We start from the raw sequence: 24,126 nt of genomic DNA, 5'->3' as shown, positions 1-24,126 counted from the left end.
AATAAATATTAAGGCGGGACTTCCGCCATCGGACACTCGTTCTGCGCTGTGATTGGTTAAAGGACCAGCCGATCCAAAGTCGTTTCACAAGAGGGAAATTTTAAAATAGGGAAGAGGCGCTCTTGTTTGAAGTTTGGAGGGGTGTAACGGCACAAGCGATGTATAGACCGGGGTATGTATCGCCTTATTTCTCTCACTTGTGAGCTACATTTAGGTTTCGCTATCATTTGGTTCTGGATAAAAAACGGTCGGAAATGTTGAGGCAAAGTACAGCTAAACGGCTTAGCTCTGCGTCCGTGCTGCTAAGCTAGCCAGCTAGCTAACTAGCTAGCTCTGCACATAACGACGTGACATCCCAGGATAAAAAGTCTTTACCTCGCTTCATGTTTTCCTTGAATTTGGAGCTCATGCTGGAATGATTTACACATTCAGATAACGTTCGCAAGCTCGCTCTTTAGTTTGTTACTTCACACTTTTGATCGTTTGGACTCCTTATATTGAGCCGTATAATATCAGACCAGTCTTGTTTTAAACAGACAACCCTGACGCTCACTTTTGTGGAACGGTTCACAATAATATAAAATTATCGGATCCAAACCCAACGAAGCTGTGAATGATATTTTGGATCATTATGTTGAGCAGTCAAATATGTAAGGGATATTGTAATACTTATAATAATAATAATAATAATAATAATAATGATAATGATAGTGAACATGCTACAACTTTAAGTGTGCGTTCTAGTGATGCAAATTCCGGCTCATTTTAATGAGACGGTTCTTTCGACTCGGCTCACTATAATGAGCCGGCTGTTTTGGCTCCCAAGTGGCTCCTCAGATTTTTTTCAGTAGTCTTAAATGAATTTATTACCAAATGATGCGAATTGTGGAAAATGAATTACTAATGTAAAAAAAATATAAGAAATGTTTATTATTTACACGGATTTATTTAAATACTGAAAGTATTTATATGATATCATAGTATAAAATACAAAATAAAGACCCACATTTTTAACTACCCACAATCAAACAACACAACATCAACAAAACATGAATTAAAAAGTGCAAAACAAAGAAACAATGAGAGCCAGCGATTTGTTTGCGACCAACACATCACTAGTGCATGCGTTCACGCATGTCATTGTCTTGGGCCAGGTAAAACTCTCTCGTCCGTTAGCTCTGCTGGTACGGTTCATTTGGTCAAGTGTGAACGCAGTCCAGGACCAAAAAGGGGACTCTAGTCCTGAGTAGGCATGGGCCGCCATGATAACCTTGGGCAAAAATATCACTGTTAGATGGCTTCATTGACGAAAATACACGCCTGAACGCATCTTCGGATATTTATCACTTCTGTTATTGTTGCTCTCAGGAAAGGCAAGACTCCTCGCAGGCCGGGCCTAAAAAAGAAATCCAATGCAGAGAAAGACCCTGTTGGCGTAAGTGAAGACACCTCATGACTTCAGTATGACTCAAGTGCACGTTGATGAGCAAATGTTGCTAATACATACAGTGGTTCTCAACTGGTGTGTCGTGGAAAAAAATAAGTTGTTAGTAGTAGTCAAGAAGTACATAAAAATATGTAATATACAAAGGATGTCTGAATTATTTTGAAGTAAAGTTGTGAACTATATCATCTTCCTCTTTGGTATGTGGTATGTGTTCACACACACACACACACACACACACACACACACTGCTAAAAAACATTAGAGGAACACTTCAAAAACACATCAGATCTAAACTGGGGGGAAAATGATCTTGAATATCTTTCCTGATAATAAGTGGGTGATGTATTAGTAACAAAATGATGCCACATAATTTGATAGAAATGAAAATGATCACCCTATAGAGGGGGGAAATCAAAGACACCCCAAAAATGAAAGTGAAAAAATGATGCAGCACACTAGTCCATTTGGCTAAAATGTCATTGTAGCAACTCAAAATGATTGTCAGTAGTTTGTGTGGCCCCCACGTGCTTGTACGCATGCCTGACAACGTCGGGGCATGCTCCTAATGAGACTACGGATGGTGTCCTATACAGTATATATGTGTATACTGTGTGTGTGTGTGTGTATATGTATATATATATATATATATATATATATATTTTTTTTTTTTTTTTGTGTCAGCTTTTCATGATGCTCAGAGTGTAGGCGAGTTTAGCAAGTGTAAAATAAATCATTATTAAGAGAGTGATGATATTGAAGAAATGGTGTATACCAGCGGTGTCCAAAGTGTGGGCTGGGGGCCATTTAATAAAAGTGTAAACAAAAAAAATACAAAGTAAAAATGATTTGAATAAAGGTGTAAAAAAAAAAAAAGTGTGGAAAAAAAACTATTTCATAAAAGTGTAAACAAATAATACAAAATTTAAATGACTTAAAAGTGTAAAAAATAAATAAAAATAAAAAAAAACCCAAATAAAAACAGGGTCGCAATGTATTCAAAAATACAAATAAAAATAATGTGAATAAAAGCCTAAAAAAAGAAATCAGTGTGAAAAATGAATAAAAGTGTAAACAAATGAATGCAAATAAAAATGACTTAAGTAGGGCAGTCACAAGATGCGTGACATCAAAACGTGACAAGATTTCTTGTTCAGAAAAAAAATGTCTTGTGGGCACTAGGCCTGGGACGATAATAAATTAATGAATTAATCACACAATAAATGGAAATGAACTGTATAATTTTGCCGGCTTCAGTATATTGCCATGTGCATGCATGTCTGTTTTCCTCGTCTCCCGCCTCAAAAACAGGCAGGAAGAGGATTCACTCTGTGCATCGGTTTCACCACCTTGGTGCGTTTGTTCCATAGAATGATGGTGTGAACGGAGTGAGCCCTTCTGTCAGTCATACAGTCTCGGTGGGTGGAGGCGGGGCCGCTAGCATACACACAGAGTGCAGAAGAGTGTAACGTAGTAGAAATTAAATTGGTAAATTGCCATATATTGTCATATTTTTTTAATTGTACTTTTCTTGAAAGTAATGTTAAAATCTCGTCTCGTAGACCCAATCTTGTGTATTGTATTGTCTCTTGAACTGAGTGTTGTGACACCCCTATTAAAAGTGTTAAAAAAAACAACAAAAAAAACAACTTAAAAATATATGAAAAATGACTTAAAAGCGGGTCGCGACTTAATGGCCATTGGAAAATGTGGGTCCCAGGTTGAGACTCATGTGTCAAGGCAAATTGAGCAAATGAGATGACTCTGTTCTCCCCATGCCACAGATAGATTGTAGTCCTGTGTTCCTCCATCCAGTGTGAATGTTGGGGTTTTGTTTGTAGGTGTACTGCCGTATACGCCCGCTCGGAGGAGAGAATGAAGAATGTTGTGTGGAAATGATCAGCAACTCCACGATTCAACTGCACGCTATTGATGGCCTTAAAGCCAACCGCAACGGCGAATACAAAGAGGTAAGCAAGAAGGATGCATGGAATTAAGCGCCCTGCAAAGTCGACAACGTCCTTAACTCTGCTACAAACCAAAGTAACCACACTGACGAGCGTGTTTCTTGGTGATATTTTAGACTCAGTACTCCTTCAAAAAAGTGTTTGGTATCAACACCACTCAAAAGGAGCTCTTTGAGGATGTCGCCAAGCCGCTAGTAGAGGACCTCATCCAATGTAAAAATGGTAGGAGAGCATAAGCATCTTCACATGATGAGCTACGTTGTTCTGAAGTTTATCACCATGTGTCATTTCTCACAGGTCTGCTGTTTACATACGGCGTAACAGGAAGTGGTAAGACCTTCACCATGACTGGCTCGCCTGGAGAAGGTGGACTCCTCCCACGTTCCCTAGACATGCTCTTCAACAGTATAGGCCCCTTTCAGGCCAAAAGATTTGTAAGACTTTGATCAAAATGACTAACAGACGTGCATAATCTATCTAATCCATATATCATCACCCTCTTCAAATAATGTTTTTTTGTTGTTGTTGTTGTTTTTTTTTTTCAATTAAGTCAGCTTTTCATGACGCTCAGAATGTCAGCGAGTTTAGCAAGTGTAAAATACAGTAAATACTTTTCAGAGGGTGATGATATTCAGGAAACTCTCATTTGAGGAAATGGTGGATAACAGGGGTGTCCAAAGTGTGGCCCACGGCTGTTTTTTTATCGTCCGTGGCACTTTCTAACATTTTAATTTAACAAGAAAACTTAAAAAAAAAAAAAAAAAACCCTGCAAAAATCTGCTGTCATTTTACAAGAACAAGTCAAAAATATTATGAGAAAAAAAGTTGTAAATGAACAAGTAAAATATTGTAATTTTATGATGAAAAATAACACCATTTTTGTAGCATAAAGTTGAAATATTTAAAGATACTCATAATATTGTGAAAAACCCCCAAAAAACGATGAATAAAGTTGTGATTTTTGGAAAACCAGGTTGTGGGAAAAGTTATGTTACGAGAATAAAGTCAAAATATTATGGGAATAAAGTCAGAATTACGGGAAGAAAATGTATTTAAAACAAAAAGGAAGATCAAATAGTTGGGGGGGAAACAACAAATGAAGAAAAACAATAATTTTACAGGAATAAAGTCAAAATATTAAGAGGAAAAAAAGTTGCAGTTTTACGAAAATAAGCTTTTAATATTATAAGGGGAAAATGTCATTTTAGTAGCATAAGGTTGAAATATTAAATGTCTTCAAAGTCGAATATTGTGGAAAAACCAAACAAAACGATGAATAAAGTTGTGATTTTTGGAAAATCAGGTGGCGGAAGAAGTTACAATGTTATGAGAATAAAGTAAGAATATTATGGGAATAAAATGAAAGTGGGTTTCGGGGAGACAAAAACCAAAGTTGATACTAATAATACACTTTTTCAGCTATATCTCAAAGCTGAGATGCACTTTTTTCCTGGAAATATATTCACTCTCCTCCAATATTGTGTATAGAGTGTGTAACTTCTTGCTTTCCAAAATATTAAAGTGGCGAGGTTGCTCTGCTTTGCTGCAGTGCTTTGGGAACTTGCATTCTTTCATTTTTCTCTCCGTGGCCCTCGCTGGGAAAACATTTGGGCACCCTTGATGTATACACATGTAATGCTTTCTTTATGTCTGAAAACACTTAGGGTCACATGCTTGAATAACAAATGTTGAACATTTTGCATAGGTGTTTAAGGCGGATGACAAAAATGGGGTTGACATCCAGAATGATGTTGACGCTCTTCTGGAGAGACAAAAGCGAGATGCTCAGCCCTTTGTGCCGAAAACGCCTTCCTCCAGGTATTTAGCAATAGGTTTGTTTTGCTTACAATTGATTACAGAACATTTGGGATGTTTAAATGGTCTTCCTTGTATGCTTTTTTTTTAGACACAAGACCCATGACCCAGAATTTGCAGACATGATCAGTCCAGACGAGGCGTGTAAAGCTGACAATGTGGATGAAGACTGCTGTTACTGCATCTTTGTGTCTTACATTGAGATCTACAACAATTACATCTACGACCTTCTCGAAGACGCCTCGTTTGACCCCATCAGGCCAAAGTAGGAGGAGTCATATACAATTGTCTTCACATAAAAAAAAAATCACCTTGTCACTTGACAATAGTTCTGTCTTTTGTTAGGTGGCTTGGTGTAGGCACGCCTGTAAAGAACACTGATTTTGTGTATGTGGCCCAAAAAGGTTTTCATTTTTAGCTTTGGCTTGGCTGTAGCAGTCATGAGTATCTAATACATGTCCTTTCATGCAGTGTAAAGGGTCCCTTACATGATTCAGCAAATTTGCTTAAATATGTTTATATATTGTTTGTAATTATGTTCTATGTTATTAAATTTTTGAAAGCGAACGGTAAATTTGCAAAAATGACATTTTTAGTTCGTGGAGCCACCCACAACGAGCTAGCTCTCGCTGTTCAGCCTCATTACAGGAAAAATAAAGTGAACAAAGTCGACCATCTACCTCAAAGCGTTTTACTCTGCTTTAGCTGAGAGGTGTCACCCCAATGATGTCACTCAGGGAGTGAGGCTGAACTGCGAGCGCTAGTTCATCATGGCTGTAATTTTTGCAAATTTACCGTTCGCTTTCAAAATTTGAACAACGTACAAAATAATTACAAACATGTAACATATTTACCGTAAGCAAAGTTGATGAATCATCTCAGAGACCCTTTAAACCCTGAGATGAATCCTACATAACATAGTTTACTACCTGTGTCATTCTGGCTTACTAGCTATATGCTTGGAGCTGTTACTGTTACTGCTGGAATGGCTTGAACTCGTATGCAGCTGTATCCTGTCCGTGCAAATGAGGCTGAAATCTGAATCCCGTCTCTCCATAGATAGAGCCGTAACAGTAGATCATGCATTTATTCCCCTGTACCCTTGTCCCGCCTTCCCGCCTCTGTTACGGCCTGTACCGTTGCTGATTTTGTGACTGAAGTTTTCGTCCTTCAGGCCACCTCAATCCAAGCTATTGCGTGAAGATCAGAATCATAACATGTATGTTGCCGGCTGCACAGAAGTTGAAGTCAAGTCTACAGAGGAGGCGTTTGAAGTCTTCTGGAAGGGTGAGTAGAAATTGGTTTGATTTCCCCCTCATGAAACAATATCAACAATGAAGAGGGGGGAAAAAAAACACTCGCACTGGACTGGGAAATTCATGTTAGACGAAACAGACGTTTCGTCGTAAAAAGCAAGTTATAGTAGTAACAATAAAATAGAGAACAGGCTAAATAGGCGTCTGTTAACGTAACGTGAATAGGTGGTATTTTAACGTAACATATAGTTATTCAGATAAGTATAGCCGAAACAACAAGTCATCTATATTCAGCGCCTTGGCACCTACCTGGGCGAGGAGACGTAACTGCACTGTCGAGAAGCCTCTCCCGGCAGCACGTTGTTCAAGCACCCATTTGTGAACTTGTTCCTCTAGCTGTGGCCATCTAGCTTTTAGCCCACGATTAGGTTTTTTTGTTTTCTTCATTGTAGCTAGAGTATCCTCCACTTTTCGCCAGTCCTTCACAAGTTTCATCTTCACTCCAAACATTCCTTCTGCGGCTCGATTACTGTTTTTGGCTGCATATTTCACTACTTGCAGCTTGTAATCTGCAGAATAATTTTCTTTTTAGAGGCATTAATGTTCCGTCTTTCTCACTTTCTAAGCGCCGCACCTGTGTACGTGTGGCGCTGTGAGCAGGCGAACAGACGGAACCATGTGACACTCCAAACCATAGAAGAAGAAAGAGCTGATTCACATAAATCAATCGTCTTCTGCTTACGAGAAGTGGAATTACTTCTGCGAGTCCTTATGGAGTAAGACCGGTACAGGAGTGATGTGAGTAACCGATACTGGCCCCCAACCTAGAGCGCCCTCTTGCGGCTGTCAGTGTGGAAAAAAACACACAGTATATAAGTCTCTCCAGAATACAAGTTGCAGGACCATCCATCCATCCATTTTCTATGCCGCTTCTCATTAGGGTTGCGTGGATATGCTGGAGTTTATCTCAGCTGACTTTGGGCGACAGGCGGGGTACACCCTGGACTGGTCGCAGGACCATCCAAACCATGAAAAAAGAGTGCAATTTATAGTCCGGAAAATATGGTAATTAACCAGTTAATGCAAGCGATTGGTATCGGCCAATCTCACTCATGGATGATCGGCATCGGAATCCCTAGTTGATGGTAATAATGGTAGATGGTTATACTGTATTAGCTGTGTTTAATGTATAACTGCTGCTCTTTCCAGGACAAAAGAAAAGAAGAATCGCAAACACTCAATTAAACCGTGAGTCCAGTCGTTCCCACAGTGTCTTCACTCTAAAGCTCGTTCAGGCGCCTCTCGACGCCGATGGGGACCACATTATGCAGGTAATGTGCATGTACTGTATTTACATAAAGATTGTCACTTATTTGTCCCAACAGAAACAAATGAGGCTTTGATTTAAAAAAAAAAAAAAAAAAAAAGCAAGCAAATGTTTTCTTTTTTTTTTTTTTTTTGACACTATTATTGTTTTCAGGACAAAAACCAGGTGAATGTGAGCCAGTTGTGCTTGGTTGACCTGGCAGGTAGCGAGCGCACCAGCAGAACCAGAGCTGAGGGGAGCCGTCTGCGTGAAGCAGGTCAGTCTGGCTGAGAATGACAACGGCTAGTTCACATTGTGCACGTATCATACGTTTGTGTATCTCCACCAGGTAATATAAACCAATCTCTGATGACTTTGCGCACGTGTATGGAAGTGCTGCGAGAGAACCAAATGTGTGGAACAAATAAGGTTAGTATTTTTACGAAGGGTGCACGATCATTATCGGGCCGATATGAGGGAATTATGACATGCAAACTCCGCACAGAAATGCCCAGCGGCTATTCAAACCAGGTCTTCCCGATCTCCAGACTGTGACTGTGTGGCCAACATGCTAACCACTAGACCACCGTGCGGCCTCTTACGACCTGTTTATCATTACCCTCTTTTTTTCAAAGGCATACTACAAGTATTATGAAAAACCAAACAAAGATGATGAATAAAGTTGTGACTTTTGGGAAAATCAGGCTGTGGAAAAAGTTATGTTTTGAGGAAAAAAGCTAAAATATTATGTGAATAAAGTCATGATTACAAGAAGAAAATGTAAAAGAAGGAAGTTGGAGAATTTAAGATAAAACAGCAGAAATGGGGAAAAAAAACGTCTGGAATTTTACAAGAATAAAGTCAAAATATTACTAGAAAAAAGTTGTATTCTAAGGAGAAACATTTTTACGATCATAAATGTGTAACATTATGAGGGAAAAAATGTCATTTTGATAGCATAAGGTTGAAATATTAATTATTTTTTTTTCGTCGGAATATGACAAAACAAAACGATGAATAAAGTTAGTAATTTTTGGAAAATCAGGTTGTGGAAAAAGTTGTTACGAGAATAAAGTCAAAATATTATAAGTTGGAAAACAATAAAAAAAAAAACAGTAATTAAGAAACAGCCATAATTTTACAAGAATAATCAAAATCTTAATTTTTTTATTCTAATGAGAAAGTTGCAATTTTATGAGAATAAATGATATTTACTATTATATATATATTATATACTATTATGTATATTTTATTATGATTATTAATATTGGGAGGAAAACTGTCATTTTAGTAGCAAAGTTTAAATATTAGTTTTTTTCAAAGTCGTAATATTATGAAAAAACAAATAAAACGATGAATAAAGTTGTAATTTGGGGAAAATCAGGTCGTGGAAAAAGTTATGATATAATATAATCGTGCCTCTGTAATTTGTATTCGCCTTGGCTTCAGCAGCAATTCTCCTGCGCTGGATATGCTTTCACGTTCATGGTGCCCTTCCTTATCTTCCAGATGGTGCCATACAGGGACTCTAAAGTGACTCATCTGTTTAAGAACTACTTCGATGGAGAAGGAAAGGTCAAGATGATCGTGTGTGTCAACCCCAAAGCTGATGATTATGAGGAAACAATGGTAATTCATGTTCTGCCTGCTGTGATCCAAAGTCCGAGCCACAGCTGCGATAGTCTCAACAAATTCTTACCAAAACATGTACCCTTATTTGTGTTTCCACTCAGTTTTATACCTCAATAGGTGGGATTGACTTTGGATTTCAAGAATCCCCTCGAATTTAGGAGTATGAGTGTAAAATCTGCTTGCTCCGTAGTTTAGCATGACCGAAGACCAGAATGGATGTAAATAGCATTAGCAGTGCGATAGCTAGTCACCGGGAAGTACACATCAGCAAAACATACGTAATTTATAGGCATCTAACTTTATCTTATTATGTATTGTGTAAAACTATGACAGGAACAACACCAAAGTAAAAGCACAAAATGAATACAGGGCCAACAAACCACCAGAATGATCCTGGAGTTTGTTTTTCAGAGAGGTTGTTTACCACAAATATACACATTAGAACTCAAAACGCGTTATATAGTAAAGTCAAAATATTATCTGAATAAAATCAAAATATTATGGGAATAAAGTCATAATAATACAATAAGAAACTGTACAAGAAGTAAGTTGAAATGGGGGGGAAATGGCAAAAATGCAGAACAGCTGTAATTTTATGAGCATAAAGTGAAAAAGTTAAGCGAAAAAAAAGTTCTATTCTAATGAGAAAAAAGGCACAATTTTATGAGAATAAACTCGTAATATGAGGAAAAATAATGAAATTTTTAGTAGCATAAAGTTAATTTAAAAAAAAAAGTAATATGACAACAAAATTAAACGCAGGTTGGGGGGAAAGTTATATTGTGGGGAATAAAGTCATAATATTACACGAAAAAACATGATATTGCTCATGATATTATGAGGAAAAATAATGTCAGTTTTAGTAGCATAGAGTTGAAATATTAAAGAAAAACAAAACAAAAAACAAAGTGGTCATGTTTTTGTTTATTTTGTTTGTTTTTTTTTTTATTACAATATATACACAAATTAATACAGGAAGGACTGAGGGGAAAAAAAAAAATCTTAAAGGCTCTGGATAATTTTTCTTCAGTATAAGAGGGGCAAAATGGCTTGTTTGATAGTAAAGCTTGGTGACCCCTGTGCCAGTAGTTCACCAACTCCCTGCTGGAGATGTCTGACTTGGAGAATATCTGTGTTACATATCATCTGATATGTAATACCTGTCTGTATTACATGTATGTTGGTATCTTCCAAAGCACTTTGAGCAGAATCCACAGCTGGGCGCCACGGATGTCATTTCTGGTCATGTGATAGAATCAGAACAAGGGTGTAAACGCACAAGAAAATGTTTGCACACGGCGCATGCTGAAGTTGCTCAGTGATGCTTTAAGAGTATAATCGTGTTTTGTGTGCTGCAGCTGGTAATGCGCTTCGCAGAGATGACACAGGAGGTGGAAGTTGCGCGACCGGTTGACAGGCCCATATGTGGCCTCGCTGCAGGACGGCGGCAGAGAAACCAGGCGTACAGGGATGAGCTGTCACGTGGCCTGGATGACCGAGCAGGTCCCAGTAATGCTGGTAAGTCCCAGATATCATTTCAGGGTAAAGCAAAGTGCTACGGAGATTGTTTTGGGAATATCTGGTGTGATCTGATTATAAGGAATCTATGTTGCTTGTGTTGCTGACAGTTCATTTCCTGACCAAAGTCCAAGTCAGATTTAACATTACTTGAATTTGTTTATGTTTCCAACAGAAGATGACCCAGTTCTGCTGAATCAGCTCATTGAAAGCCTTCCACCTTTGCCTACTTGTGACCTGGTGGACCCAGCAGATGATCAGACGCTGCCACGCCTGATTGAGGTTCTGGAAAAGAGGCATCATATCCGCCAGCTGATGGCAGAGCAGTTCAACAAAACCGGTACAGAAACATATACGTAGCATCTGGAAATCAATCAGAAATGTGTACTCGTACAGTACATATACAGAATATTAGGGTTGTATATTGGGGGCGGCATGGCTCGGGTGGTAGAGCGGTAAGTCCTCCCGTGGTCGTGTCAAAGTGTCCGTGGCCAAGATACTGAACCCCCAGTTGCTCCTGATGCTGTGTCATCAGTAGGTAAATGTGCTAGCAGTGTCAAAGTGCTCTGAGTGCCTTAGAGGTGGAAAAGTGCTATACAAGTGGCACCGTTTACCATTTAAATCTCTGTGGTAGACGATTCTATATGCATCTAGATGCAAAAACAATATCTTTTAAAAAAGGAACGATTCGATACAGTGTACAAACGATATGCCTGGATTTGATATGATTTGACGGTTGCCTTTTCTGGATGCAGACATTATTCTTATATTATAAAGTAAAGAAGCCAGTTGTACCTCATGTTAACTGTTAGCATTTTAAGACTTCATGTATGTTTATACATATGAAAATGCCTTAAATGGGAACATTGACATACTATTAATGCTAACATTAAACATGTAAAGGTTTGTCTATGTAAGTTTATACCTTTTTTGTAAATAACAAAAATGGTAACATGGTAATGTTAGCATGTTAATAGTTGGCATGCTAACACCCAACATGAAACACAGTCTATGTAAGTTCATATCTTTTTAAAAAACAAAAAAGCTAGCATGCTAACTCCTAGCGCGCTAGTGCTTAGCCTTTATGTAAGTTTGTAGCTATAGAAATGGCTTAAGGTAATTCTTATCCGATGCAGGAGGCTGATGTAGCTGTATCTTTTGCAAATCGGATATCCGGTCGCATCAGTTTACCGTTAAGAACTCTACAGAATGTATGTTTGACTTTAAAGTTCTTTGGAGGCATGTTAGGTTTTACTGTATGGTAGCAGCCACCAGAGAGTGTGTTTCATTCAGGCCCTAATAGATTGCTGTCAAGAAATCAAAAGTAAACACAAGCAGTGGATGGTTTTGGTGCGGTTAGCGATTCTAGTAGTTTTTAAGAGTTCATTTCTGACATTGTCAGAGTATTTTTTTTTCTCCACCAAAAAGACGCATTCACACTCCTGTCAACCCTTCTTTGTTAGTGCCTCACATCGTGCTTTCTTCTGCAGCCAATACACTCAAGTCCATGCTTCAGCAAATTGATAGTCAGTGTGGCGCAAAGGAGAATTTCATCCATGACCAGCAAAGTAAACTGAGCGAGAAGGACAAAGTGATCATCAGCCAAAAGATGGAGCTTGAACGGCTGGAAAAAAAATCCAAAACCCTGGAATACAAGGTATTGTCTCTGTGCTTCATGTACAGTATGCTTACAATTCTCTTTTGTGCACTTTTCCTTTAAGCTTTCCAATTTAACTTCCCTGATGTCCTCATGTTATATTGATTTCTGGATCATTGTGGAAAACCTCAATTTACGGAAGTTATATTAAATTACACGGTTTCTAAGTAGGCAGTCGTTTTTCTTGTTTTCCATTTCATTATTTGTCCAAAATCATTTTTAGTCTAAAGAGTTTAATTATTATTACTAATTAGAAGCTTTGCAGAAAAAGATTCCAGCTCAAGATCCTTGACAGTGTGAGGTGCTTCAAGATGAATATCTTCAAACTAGAAATGCATGATATCTTTTTTTTTTGGACTGATGCTGATAACTTTCTGCTTCTCAAGACCAATAACTGATAACTTTTTTTTTTTATCTACTTTTGTGCACACCTGGCATGTACCTGTAGATTTGTCCTAATCAAATATCATGACATTACTACTACTACTACTACTACTACTACTACTACTACTTATTACAACTATGTACTATCAGGACCAGAGTATAGAGCGGGAGGAGCCACCTGGCATGGCCCAGCAAGGTGCACTGTATTTTGGCACTCGCCAGTGTGCCGCCACGGAGGTCTCTGGCAAACCTTTTGCACTTTACAAACGCTGCGGTGGCTAATGTTTTTTGTGTGTTCAATTATTATTTTTTTTTAATCCCTGGCTTCATATTTCCCTGATATCTGCTCAATAATTATCGTGCACTCCAATAAATAGTGTGTTCAGGGGGTTATTGTTATGATTTATTTGTTTTGGACATGTCACAAGGTTGCGACTCCAAAAGGGGTGAGCGGGAATAAAAACGAATTCAGTTGGCCTTTTTGGCTTTAATATAAAATCACATCATATTCATCAGGACGTATTTTTCTGTCTAGATTGACATCCTGCAAAAGACGACTGACATGTACGAGCATGACAAACGCTCACTGGAGCAGGAGCTGGAAACTCGAGCTCAAAAACTCCAGAGGGAACTATCTGAGAGGAGGCGGATGGAGCAGCGCATGCAGGGCATGGTCACAGACACCAGACTCAAGTGGGAGAAGGAATGCGTAAGTGGAATTATCATAGATGCTTTTCAAAACATATCAGCTTTCAATCGCAGCAGCGAAAATGCAGAGATTTTTCATTCATGTATTTATTTAGTGTGTTAGTTGACTAGAATTGGATAATAGAAGTTCTGTAGAATTAGACAATAGATGCACGGTTACTTGAATTGGTTGCCTGGCAACGTCATCAAGGCTGCTTCAGCTTAGACATGTAGAAAGCACACACCCACACCCTTGATTGACACAAGCTGGAGCCAGTTAGATGCAGACACATAGCCACACTCTACTGATCCACTCCGGAAAGCAGAACATAGCATAACAATGTAGGCACTTCCTAGTTCAACATCTTCTTGCTTCTTCCTTGATGGATGGAAGTCCAGTGCTGTACTTTGTGACATCTTCCAGGCAATTTCTTCACTAAAAACCTAAAAATACAGAAAAGTGTGTTCGACTGATCTTTTCCTGGGATAAACAAACTCAAACATTTCAGTGTTTTTTTTTTTTTTTTTTTTCTTGTTTAACAAAGTGATAGAAAAGTTGACCCGTTCGATGCCATCCCTCCTTGTACATTCCTTTTTCTTTCTCTCTGCCATTTGCTGTTCAGGACAGACGAGTGAATGCCAAACAGCTGGAGATGCAGAACAAGTTGTGGGTGAAGGATGAAAAGCTGAAGCAGCTGAAAGCCATCGTTGCAGAGAGCAGCAGCAGCAGCAGCACAGAGCGTCCAGACAAACCACAAAGGCCCTCAAGGGATAGAGATCGCATCCACGGCCAGAAGAGATCTGCATCGCCATCCCCTCATCCGGTGAGTGTTGTACTTTTTAACCAGTCAATTCATATGCTAACCATAACAAAAAGACAAGACTTCCATATTCATTTTCAAAAATCAAGGGCATGCGTTTTTTATTTTAACACACGCTTTTGCTGTTTGTTTGATCAAACTAAACCAATTTGACATGCTACTCTGAATCCTATAACTGCTGGCAGCATGTTTTTGTGTGTGACGTATATATGTGTATTTCTGACTGCTTTGGCCTCGTTCCCTCATCACCTTTCAGGACTTCAGACAAACTCCTTCCCACCAAAGTCAAAGTGAGATTAGGGCAGTTCAGGACACTTCCCCCACCTATCCTTCAGTAGCCTCCTGCGTCTCTCAGTGGGAGCAGAGGTGCCCTGTAGACACAGGAGCTCACTGTAGACAAGCCGAGACCCCACGGCATAGGGGTCGGACTCCCGCCGCGGGCCATGGCGGCAGCAGTGTGGCTCGCAGGAGAGGCCAGCGCTGGGCCGCAGACGCTGACACCAATCTGGACTGTGAGCTAGACCTAGAGGCAGGAAAAAGGGTTAGTGTGTGTGTGTTAGTCCCTTACTTTCAAGGGTCCCTGACATGTTCATCAACTTTGCTTAGATATGTTGTATATTGTTTGTAATTATGTTCTCCATTGTTGGATTTTTTTAAAGCGAACGGTAAAGAGGCTAGCTCTATTCTCGTTTCCGGAAGTGAAAAACATGGCGGTGTATGAGACTGAGGATGTTTACAGTGATTATAGCGACGATTTGAGCGATGCGTGACTAATTTTCAAGGAGAAAAAAAGGAAGAAACATTTGGAGATGAAATGGAGAACTTGCAGAATATGGACTTAAGCCTTAAGACATGGAGATGTAGGTTGGTCGCCTTCAAAAGAAAAAATGGTAAGTGTAAATTACTTCGGAATTGTCTATCCTTAAATTATTATTTTAAATCAGATTCTTAATGGGCGTAAAGGGGTTTTATCGCCTGTTTTAATGTATGTTTCGCCCCTGTCCCTCACAGTCAACATATTGCTGTCAAAACATGTTTCTATAACATGTATAGTGCTTTTTAGCCTTGTCCCTAACGTGGAATAGTGTTTAGAAGACATTATGTAAACAAGACATGACTTACTCTGTTCTGTGACAACTTTGACGTAGTGATCGTTCGTGTTTTTTTCCTGTGTACCGGCGGAATAGCATCCTTTTTCCAAAATGCCTTTATACAGTACTTTCAAGCCAAATGCTTCTTGTAAAGGTGAAGCACTCATCAATGAAACAATCACTGCAAAGAACAGAACTCGAGGTGGGTGTCCATCTGTTTCTCGTTCTCTGCACTTGCTTTGTCCATTTTTCCTCTTCCTCTTTTGGAAAAGAAAAGAAACTTACAGTATCACTCGGATACTTTGAACATCCAGCAGCAGGACAACATTTTGGCACGACGACTATTTTGATGAAAAATATACTGAACCAAGTTGACGATCTACCTCGAGAGGCGATTTACTCTGCTTTAGCTGAGAGGTGTCACCCGATGACGTCACTACCGGACACGAGGCTGAACAGTGAGAGCTAGCTCGTCATGGGTGACTCTATCAATTATACATGTAATTTTTGCGATTTTTCAAAAATTGAACAATATTGAACATAATAAACAATATATAACAAATAATATATAACACATTTAAGCAAAGTTGATGACTCATGTCAGGGACCCTTTTAATAGTGGCAGTCATAACATGTATAAGCGTCTCCTAGTTTAGAATTGCACCCTGTAGTGCAGGGGTCAGGAACCTTTTTGGCTAAGGGAGCCATCAAAGCCAATTTATTTTTAAATGTTTTTCTGTGAGAGCCATATAATATTTTCAACCACTTTTAAGCAACAATTTTAGAATATAAGTCTCTGAAGTTATTGTTTTTAATAATGTTGTTATGCTGAAGCTAACCAATAATAATAATGCGACTTCTGGTGCTGCATGGTTTTGCACGGTACTCCTCATCTTTCTTTCCGCCATCTTTATCAAAAGGGTTGGCTCTGCAGAATTAGCTACCTGACTTGATTAACGGAGGGAAGTTTACTTCTCAATGACTGGGTAGGCTATTGCATTATCCAGTAATAATCGAGTTCTGGTGTCTGTCCCGTAAAATATCGGAAGGACATCTGACATTGGCTATGGCCACCCGTATTGCGGTAGAAAATGGGTGGATGGATTAAAATGCATGAGAGTTTTATATGTTGATCGTTATTTCTAATACAGTGATTTCTATAATGTTTGACTTAAAAATATCAGCGGCATTTAAAAAAAAAAAAAAAATTGTGTTAAGAAATCTCTGAGAGCCAGATGAGCCACATTGGGCTCTCGAGCCATAGGTTCCCTACCCCTGCTGTAGTGGCTTTGTGTGAGTGTGGCATTCAGATAAGTCCTATTTGGTTTAAATAGTACACCCATCTGTCAAATGCCAATAATATATACAGCCTAGTCATTTAAGTAGCGACTTTTATATGCTATACCTTCCTTGGCTTACCAAAGTGCTTTTTGGACTCTTGCAGCAGGTTTAAACAGTAAAGTTACTTCACTCACAAAGTTATCTTAATCAACTTTGCAGAATCCATTTTTATTGCAGTTATTCTGATTCATTTTGCATCACGGTTCCACTTTCCTTTGTCTTTGCATGCCATCTACCAAACTACTGGGATGCTTTTCTCTCTGTTGGAGTTTTCAGTTGCACTTTGGTATAAATGTACTGCTGGAACTGTCACACATGGTTGTATCATGTTAGACTTTCTATTTTTATATTATTAACTTAAGGCCATTCAAGGCTGGTTAGGTCTGTGTTCCACAAACAGATTGAGACTCACTCGAGCTAGCAAGTAGGGTTGCACAATAATAGAGAATTATCGGGTTGATATGAGGGAATTATGACGTCATACCGATAAATCCAATAACATAAAAAATAGCTAAGATAACCGATAATTTCAAAAAACACTCCAATGAGGTGAAATTACCCGTACTGCGTGGGTGAGCAAATCAAGCGCTTCTTTTTTTCTCCTGCCTGTGAGGTTAACGGCCTGTCGTAACTTCCCCTGAGCTCACTTATAAACAAACATTCACTTTCCGAGGAAGACATTTTTCGTGCTAGTTATAGCAAATGTTCCACGATGAGGGAGAGAAAGAAAAACCCATCAAGCACACAAAAAAACCTTCTCAGCCACCTGAAAAGCCAGCGCCGCAGAGTTTGAACAGTGTAAAAGGTTTGCCAGAGACCTCCGTGGCACAAACTACAGTTAAATCCAAATTTTACAAAAAGTTATTGGTTCTCAATATCATATCAGTCTTGAGAAGCGGAAAGTTATTGTCAGTTTGGGGAAAATCGTCCACCTGTAGTTTTTTTTTGGCCCACGGCACATTCAAAAACATAATTTAACAAGAAAGTTTAAAAAAAAAAAAAAGCACAAACAACTGAAAAATCAGTCATTTTTACAAGAATAAAGTCACAATATTATCAGAAAAAAATCATGTAATTTTAATCACATAAAGTTTAAATATTAAAGGAAAGTCGTAATATTGTGAGAAACAAACAAAACAAAATAAAGTTGTAATTTCTGGAAAATTTGCATGGGGAAAAAGTTACTTATGGAAATAAAATTAAAATATTACGGGAATGAAGTCATAATATTAAGAGAATTTTTTCATTAAGATTATTTAAGAAGAAGGTTGAAATATTTTGAAAATGTAAAAAAACCCCAGCAAAAATAGGGGGGGGGGGGGGAGAGAGAGAGAGAGAGAGAGAGAGAGAGAGAGAGAGAGAGAGAGAGAGAGAGAATGTGTTCGAATACAGTGCACCTTGCTGGGCCACGCCGGGTGGCTCCTCCCGCTCTATACTCTGGTTCTCCTGTTAGTAGTGATGTGGTAGTAGTAATGTCATGATATTTCATTAGGACTAATCAACAGGTACAGTTGGTCAAATCCTAATTTGTTCCAGTTCTCCTTACCTCCAGGTGTGCACAAACTACAGTTCAATCTAAATTAAAAATTAGATATCAAAAATCGGTCATGGGAAGCAGAAAGTTATCTGTTTGGGGAAAACAAAGATATTGTGCATCTCTACTAAGCTGTTTTTGATCCAGATTTCATTGCACCGTATAGACAACAAGTGAGGCATTACCCCTATGACTTCCAGCAGTATGTCTATTTTCTCTGCGCATGAACACCCCGCTGTTAACAGCCAACTCCAGCAAAGTTTAATTGTGTCTTGATTTGTCTCTCTTGCACCGGGATCATCAGGTGGCTGGGGAAATTAATCCAGTTCACAGGCGCTCACACTCTGCAGGCGGGGAGAAATGGGTTGACCACATACCACCTTCTAATGTTGACGTAGACACTGTCATGCAGCCAATCATACCCAATGCAATCCAATTGTCCACCCCGAGCGGGAAAGCTCTGTCTAAATGTCACAAGTACGTGCTTAGACATCAAGAGCTTGCTTCCGACGGGGAGATAGCAACCAAGTTGATCAAGGTAAAAAGACATGATTGCTCAATGAGACATCACTGATTCTATTATACTGTATGTTGCATGATTTGGAGTTTGCTCTTTTACATTTCAGATATTATATATACGTTTATGCTGCTATTTTACCTCCTCAGGGCAACGTTTTTAAAACTAGAGGTGGCGGCCAGGCGGTGGAGTTCACTGATGTTGAGACACTGAAGCATGAGTGCCTAGCTGGACCAAGGTAACATCTTGCAAGTTCTACTAACAATACAATAAACTTATAAATGGCTCATTTTTTTAACCTGAAGAGGGGGGGTGGGGGGGGAAAGAACAAAAACCTGAGAGGAACATGATGGTTTTATGGCGTGGTTCTGATATGAAGTGTAATTGCATGCTGTAAAATGATTTGCAGAGGAAGTCATTAGACAACGTCTACATCCAGGGGCCTATTTTTTGGTAGTTAGTGTTAGATCGATCGATAGCAACTTTATTCATCTCCAAGCGAACAACACAGCATTTTATGTTTTGTTTTTATATGGTTGATTGTATCTGTATTTCTTTGTATTGATTTATAGTATACGTGAGCGGGTATGCCACAGACGTACACGTCATATTCAGATGATGAAAGGTGTTTTTTCTTGTTGCAGTCGCAAGAGGAGATCTGACCCTTCAGAGACAGAAGAGGAACAAGAAAACCGGGTATGTTTTCTGTCTTTAATTTCTTTTCTTTTTTTTTTTTTAATTTTCCAAACTGTATATTTTCAGACAGTAGCCGGGAGTTATATTATGATTTTAATATGAAGCACATTGTTTTATCGATCAGGGGTGTCTCAGCTATGGCCTGTGGGCCAAATGCGGCCGGCCATACATTTTTAACGTGAATACACTAAGTCGCCTACTAACGAACATCCGACGTGCGAACATTCGGAGATACGAACATAAGCCGACTGGTCTATTTTTTCATGTGTTTTGCCTTATAAGTCCATATTTATACTGGTACAGGCTTGACCAGCAAACCCATATTTATACTGGTACATGCTTGACCAGCAGAGGGTACTGTGACACTGCTAATGGGACCAACAGATACAGGAAGACGAGGAAGAGGAGAGAGGAAGGCTAAGAGTTTCACGATACAAGCCGGACAGAGCGTGTGATTAAAGTTTATGAAGAGTTAATAGGCCTGCTTAATTCTACACCACCCACAGGAACACTACCTCTTTTAGAAGAGTAACGACGACCATTTGTTCTTTTTTTCAATAACTCCTCCTCCTCCACCACAACGACGTATGCTTGACCACTCCTCCTCAAAGGTAAATAACATTTATCATTACGTATTATATCATTTTTATTATTGTTTTTTTCATTAATTATCCTCGTTTAATATTACTACTGCATCCAAAGTCATATTTACATACATACGCATATACTGTATATGTATACACGTACATGTAGTACCTATATCATTGGTAATATTACCTTTTCCCCTACTTAAGAACGATTCAACATAAGAACGGTCGTCTGGAACCAATTGTGTTTGTTAGTTGGGGACTTAGTGTATAATGGACTACAGCCCACACATAACATGTACTGGTATGTAAGCCTCACCCACTAACTTTAAAGTGGGGGAAAAAAAGATTTGTGCATATATAAGGACTACCTGTCTACAAGGCGTTCACGTCATAATATGGGATATTTAGGACACATATTTTTTATTTATTTTTTTACTTTTGATTGCTTCTTTACAAGCGGTGCTGAATAGTGTGTGTAAAAATGACTACGTAGTCAAATGGTAGCAAAGTCATTCATCGCTGTCCTCCTCCTGGGAACTAAAACCACCAAAGTTGACTTCCTCAGCGTCACAATTGAACAACCTCATAATTCCTTTGTCGCACACTTTGTCAGTCTCTCTCTGTTTTGTTGTCGCTCTTCGTGTCACTTTCGTCTTGAGCCATTAGCCATTTAGCTTGAGCTTAAAGCTCTTCATCATGCGGTAGTCCAGCCTTTCGAAACCCATTGGTGATAGTGGACGGTTGGCGGTTGTAGCAGTCCAAACAGAAACTGTAGTGATTTTGCACTTGATCAAACTTACTTAAGATGTGTGATATTTGCTTCTAAAGATGCATGATATCCTTTTTTCAAACAGATACTGATAATTTGTGCCTCTCAAGGCCCATATGGTCCGGATAACCGTTCTACTTTTTAAATTTTGATTTAACTGTAGTTTGTGCACACCTGAAGGTGAGGACTTGAACAAATTAGGATTTGACCAACTGTACCTGTTTTGTCCTAATGAAATATCATGACATTACTACTACCACATCACTACTATCCAGAGTATAGAACGGGAGGAGCCACCTGGTGTGGCCCAGCAAGGTGCACTGTATTCTGGCACACGCTCCAAGCAGCCGGTGTGATACCACTGAGGTCTCTTTTCAAACACTACGGCACTGGCGTTTCAGGTGGCTGATGAGGTTTTTTGTGTGCTTAATGGTGTTGTTTTTACCCTTTTTTTCCGTGGAGCATTTGTTACAACTAGTATGCAAAGTATCTTCCTCGGATAGCGAATGTTTGTTTACAAGTGAGCTTGGAAGTTACGACAGGTTGTTAACGTCACAGGCAGGAGAAAAAAGGAGTGCTTGATGTGCTTACCTGCACAATACGGCTAATATCGCCTCATTGGAGTGTTTTTTGCTTCTTTTTTTTTTTTTTTTTAAATTTGGATTTCTCAGTCTGTCGTCATAATTCCCTCATATCAGCCCGACAATTATCGGTCAGATAGTTATTGTGCCACCCTAAAACAAACATTCACTTTCTGAGGAAGACCTTTTGCGTGCTAATTGTACCAAATGCTCGTGATGAGGGGAAAAAAATAACAAGCACACACAAAATCTTGTCAGCCAACCAGCCAAGTGCAAAAGTTTTGCCAGAGACCTCTGTAGTGGCACACTGGCTGCTCGGAGCATGTGTCCAAATACAGTGTACTTTGCTGGGCCACAGCAGGTGGCTCCCTCCGCTCTATACTCTGGTTCTCCTGATAGTAGTGATGTGGTAGTAGTAATGTCATGATATTTCATTAGGACTAATCAACAGGTACAGTTGGTCAAATCCTAATTTGTTCCAGCCCTTCTGACCTCCAGGTGTGCACAAACTACAGTTAAATCAGTAGCTTTTAGATATAAACAAGTTATAAAAAAAAAAGATAGTGTGTCTTTATTAATTATGCAAATGAAACCATGACGTCATGTAGAGCCCCACCGCCATCACACATAGATTGTAGTCCTGTGGGGAACGCTGAGATTGAAATGAGTGTATTGTACGTCCTTTGAAGAAATTTGATGAACTTTTCCTTCCTGGCAGGCTCCTGTTGCAAGCACAAGCATGGCCTTTGGCTATCAAAAGTAAGAATGCGCACTGCCCACAGTACTGTACTTGCTTTCTTTGTCACCACCTTGTTCATTTGTATCTTCAAATCGCTGTTAGTCTTTGATTTGCTTAATTTCTTTTCTCTTTCTCTCCCCTGTAGACGCAGGAAGCCTTGATGTGTTGCTTTTTTTCTACATAACAGCATGACCCTCTGGAGCATGAAGGAACTATGCAGTATCTTTTATATTGGATCATGTCATTTTACATTGTAATATCAGGACAAAAATGACACTGATTAAGCAAGAGAATCAGCATATGCTGGTGGGGGTTCTCTTTTGACATGTTTTTTTAGAACCTCAAATACTGTACATTACGTGTATAAGACTTGAACATAAGAAATTTTCCCTGCCACCCAAATTGATAGGATAGCATTACAAAATATTTACTTTTTCAATGCATAGTGCATTTGTACACTTTTTGCACCACCGCTTTGTGACTTGGCAGACTTAGCCTAAAAAAGCAACTGGAAATATGATGCTGTCAAATAGGTTTTGTTGAAATTAATGTGCTGTATATATGTTTAATTAAGCTTTTTTTTTCTTTTGTTTAGAAAAACGTGTAATAGTTTTTTTTTTTTTTTTTTTTTTTTTTTTGGTGGCATTAAATTTATTCAAACAAAGTACAGTGTTTTGAGATGTACTGTAGGAATCCCCAAACCAACTCATTCGAGAAACTTGTACATTCTGCTGCAAAATGACAATACAATATAATCCAGCATTCACAGCGCTGCAGATTTGCATGGTTTTGGTCAGTTTTTTTCTTTATTTTTATTAAGGTCAAATGTACAGCATACAGAAAGCCCACAATTATTTACATGTTTGTCTTTATGCTTCACTAATGTTTTATTGTTTTTCTTTTTGTAAAGCGTTGAGATTTCACACTGTTTGGCAGTCTTTGAATGCACTACAGTGCTCTGACTCGCTTTACACCAGAACTCCCATTCCATGTGTTAGATTTAAATTAGGGGTGCACGATAATTAAAATGGTGCTGAAAACCGGTAATTTAAAAAGAAAAAAAAAAAAAAAAAAAAGCTCCAGTGATGTGAGATTACCTGTACTGTACTGGTGAGCAAATCAAGCGCTCCTTTTTTCTGTTACCGGCTTGTCGTAACTTCCCCTGAGCTCACTTGTAAACAAACATTCATAAGACATTTTGTGTGGTAGCTGTACCAAGTGCTCCGCAATGAGCTATTTTTTGAAAAAAGCTATAAAAAAGTTATCAGTATACTGTATCGTTCTTGAGAAAAAAACGATATCCTGCATCTCTGCAGGACAATAGCAACTGAAGAGAGAAGGGCAGAGTCTGGAGTTCAATCTAATAATTACAACACTTTTATTTCAAATGTTTATCTGCAATCTGAGGAGAATGTCAATCTTTTATTGTTGTTATAATGACCTCCCTTAGATTATTGCACAATCTTAAGGAAGGATAATGCATGCTTTTGCAGCATTTTAACAGGATCCTGGTAACTTTGCAGAATTATTTGCAGAATTCTCCTGCCCTGCCAGTCCAGCGTGTACCCCGCCTCCCGCCCGAAGTCAACTGGGATAGGCTCCAGCATACCCGCGACCCTAGTGAGGTTAAGTGGCAGAGAAGATGGATGGATGGGAGTTTCTGGTGGTTTTACCACCTTCTTGCTCCACTGACATTAACTAGACAGGTGTACAGCCTCAGGTAAAACACAATCAGCATGGTCACCTTCATTTGGCAGTTCAGCCACAGCACCGTGACCTTG

The 24,126-nt window shown here is 38.9% G+C and overlaps 1 protein-coding gene across 2 annotated transcripts; it reads left to right on the top strand.

Annotated features, from left to right (window-relative positions):
* The first annotated feature begins 73 nt into the window (after positions 1-73).
* On the top strand, positions 74-23,318 carry LOC129178455 (kinesin-like protein KIF23). Of its 2 annotated transcripts, XM_054770710.1 has the most exons (24): positions 74-172; positions 1,369-1,435; positions 3,286-3,414; positions 3,528-3,633; positions 3,709-3,845; positions 5,117-5,229; positions 5,318-5,491; positions 5,572-5,613; positions 6,401-6,513; positions 7,692-7,813; positions 7,963-8,065; positions 8,138-8,217; positions 9,298-9,417; positions 10,779-10,938; positions 11,114-11,278; positions 12,429-12,595; positions 13,515-13,688; positions 14,290-14,490; positions 14,744-15,028; positions 18,758-18,991; positions 19,120-19,208; positions 19,615-19,666; positions 22,325-22,365; positions 22,491-23,318. In XM_054770710.1, the coding sequence occupies exons 1-24, from the start codon at positions 159-161 to the stop codon at positions 22,504-22,506; spliced, it is 2,904 nt and encodes a 967-aa protein (XP_054626685.1). In that variant the 5' UTR covers positions 74-158; the 3' UTR covers positions 22,507-23,318. The 2 variants fall into 2 exon arrangements, with proteins under 2 accessions (XP_054626685.1, XP_054626686.1); XM_054770711.1 differs by lacking the exon at positions 5,572-5,613.
* The last annotated feature ends 808 nt before the right edge of the window (positions 23,319-24,126 follow it).

Source organism: Dunckerocampus dactyliophorus, chromosome 3 (genome assembly GCF_027744805.1).
Source record: "Dunckerocampus dactyliophorus isolate RoL2022-P2 chromosome 3, RoL_Ddac_1.1, whole genome shotgun sequence".
NCBI classification, from domain to species: domain Eukaryota; kingdom Metazoa; phylum Chordata; class Actinopteri; order Syngnathiformes; family Syngnathidae; genus Dunckerocampus; species Dunckerocampus dactyliophorus.
The sequence above is the reverse complement of the archived record's forward strand: the minus strand, read 5'-3'. Positions and strand labels throughout refer to the sequence as shown.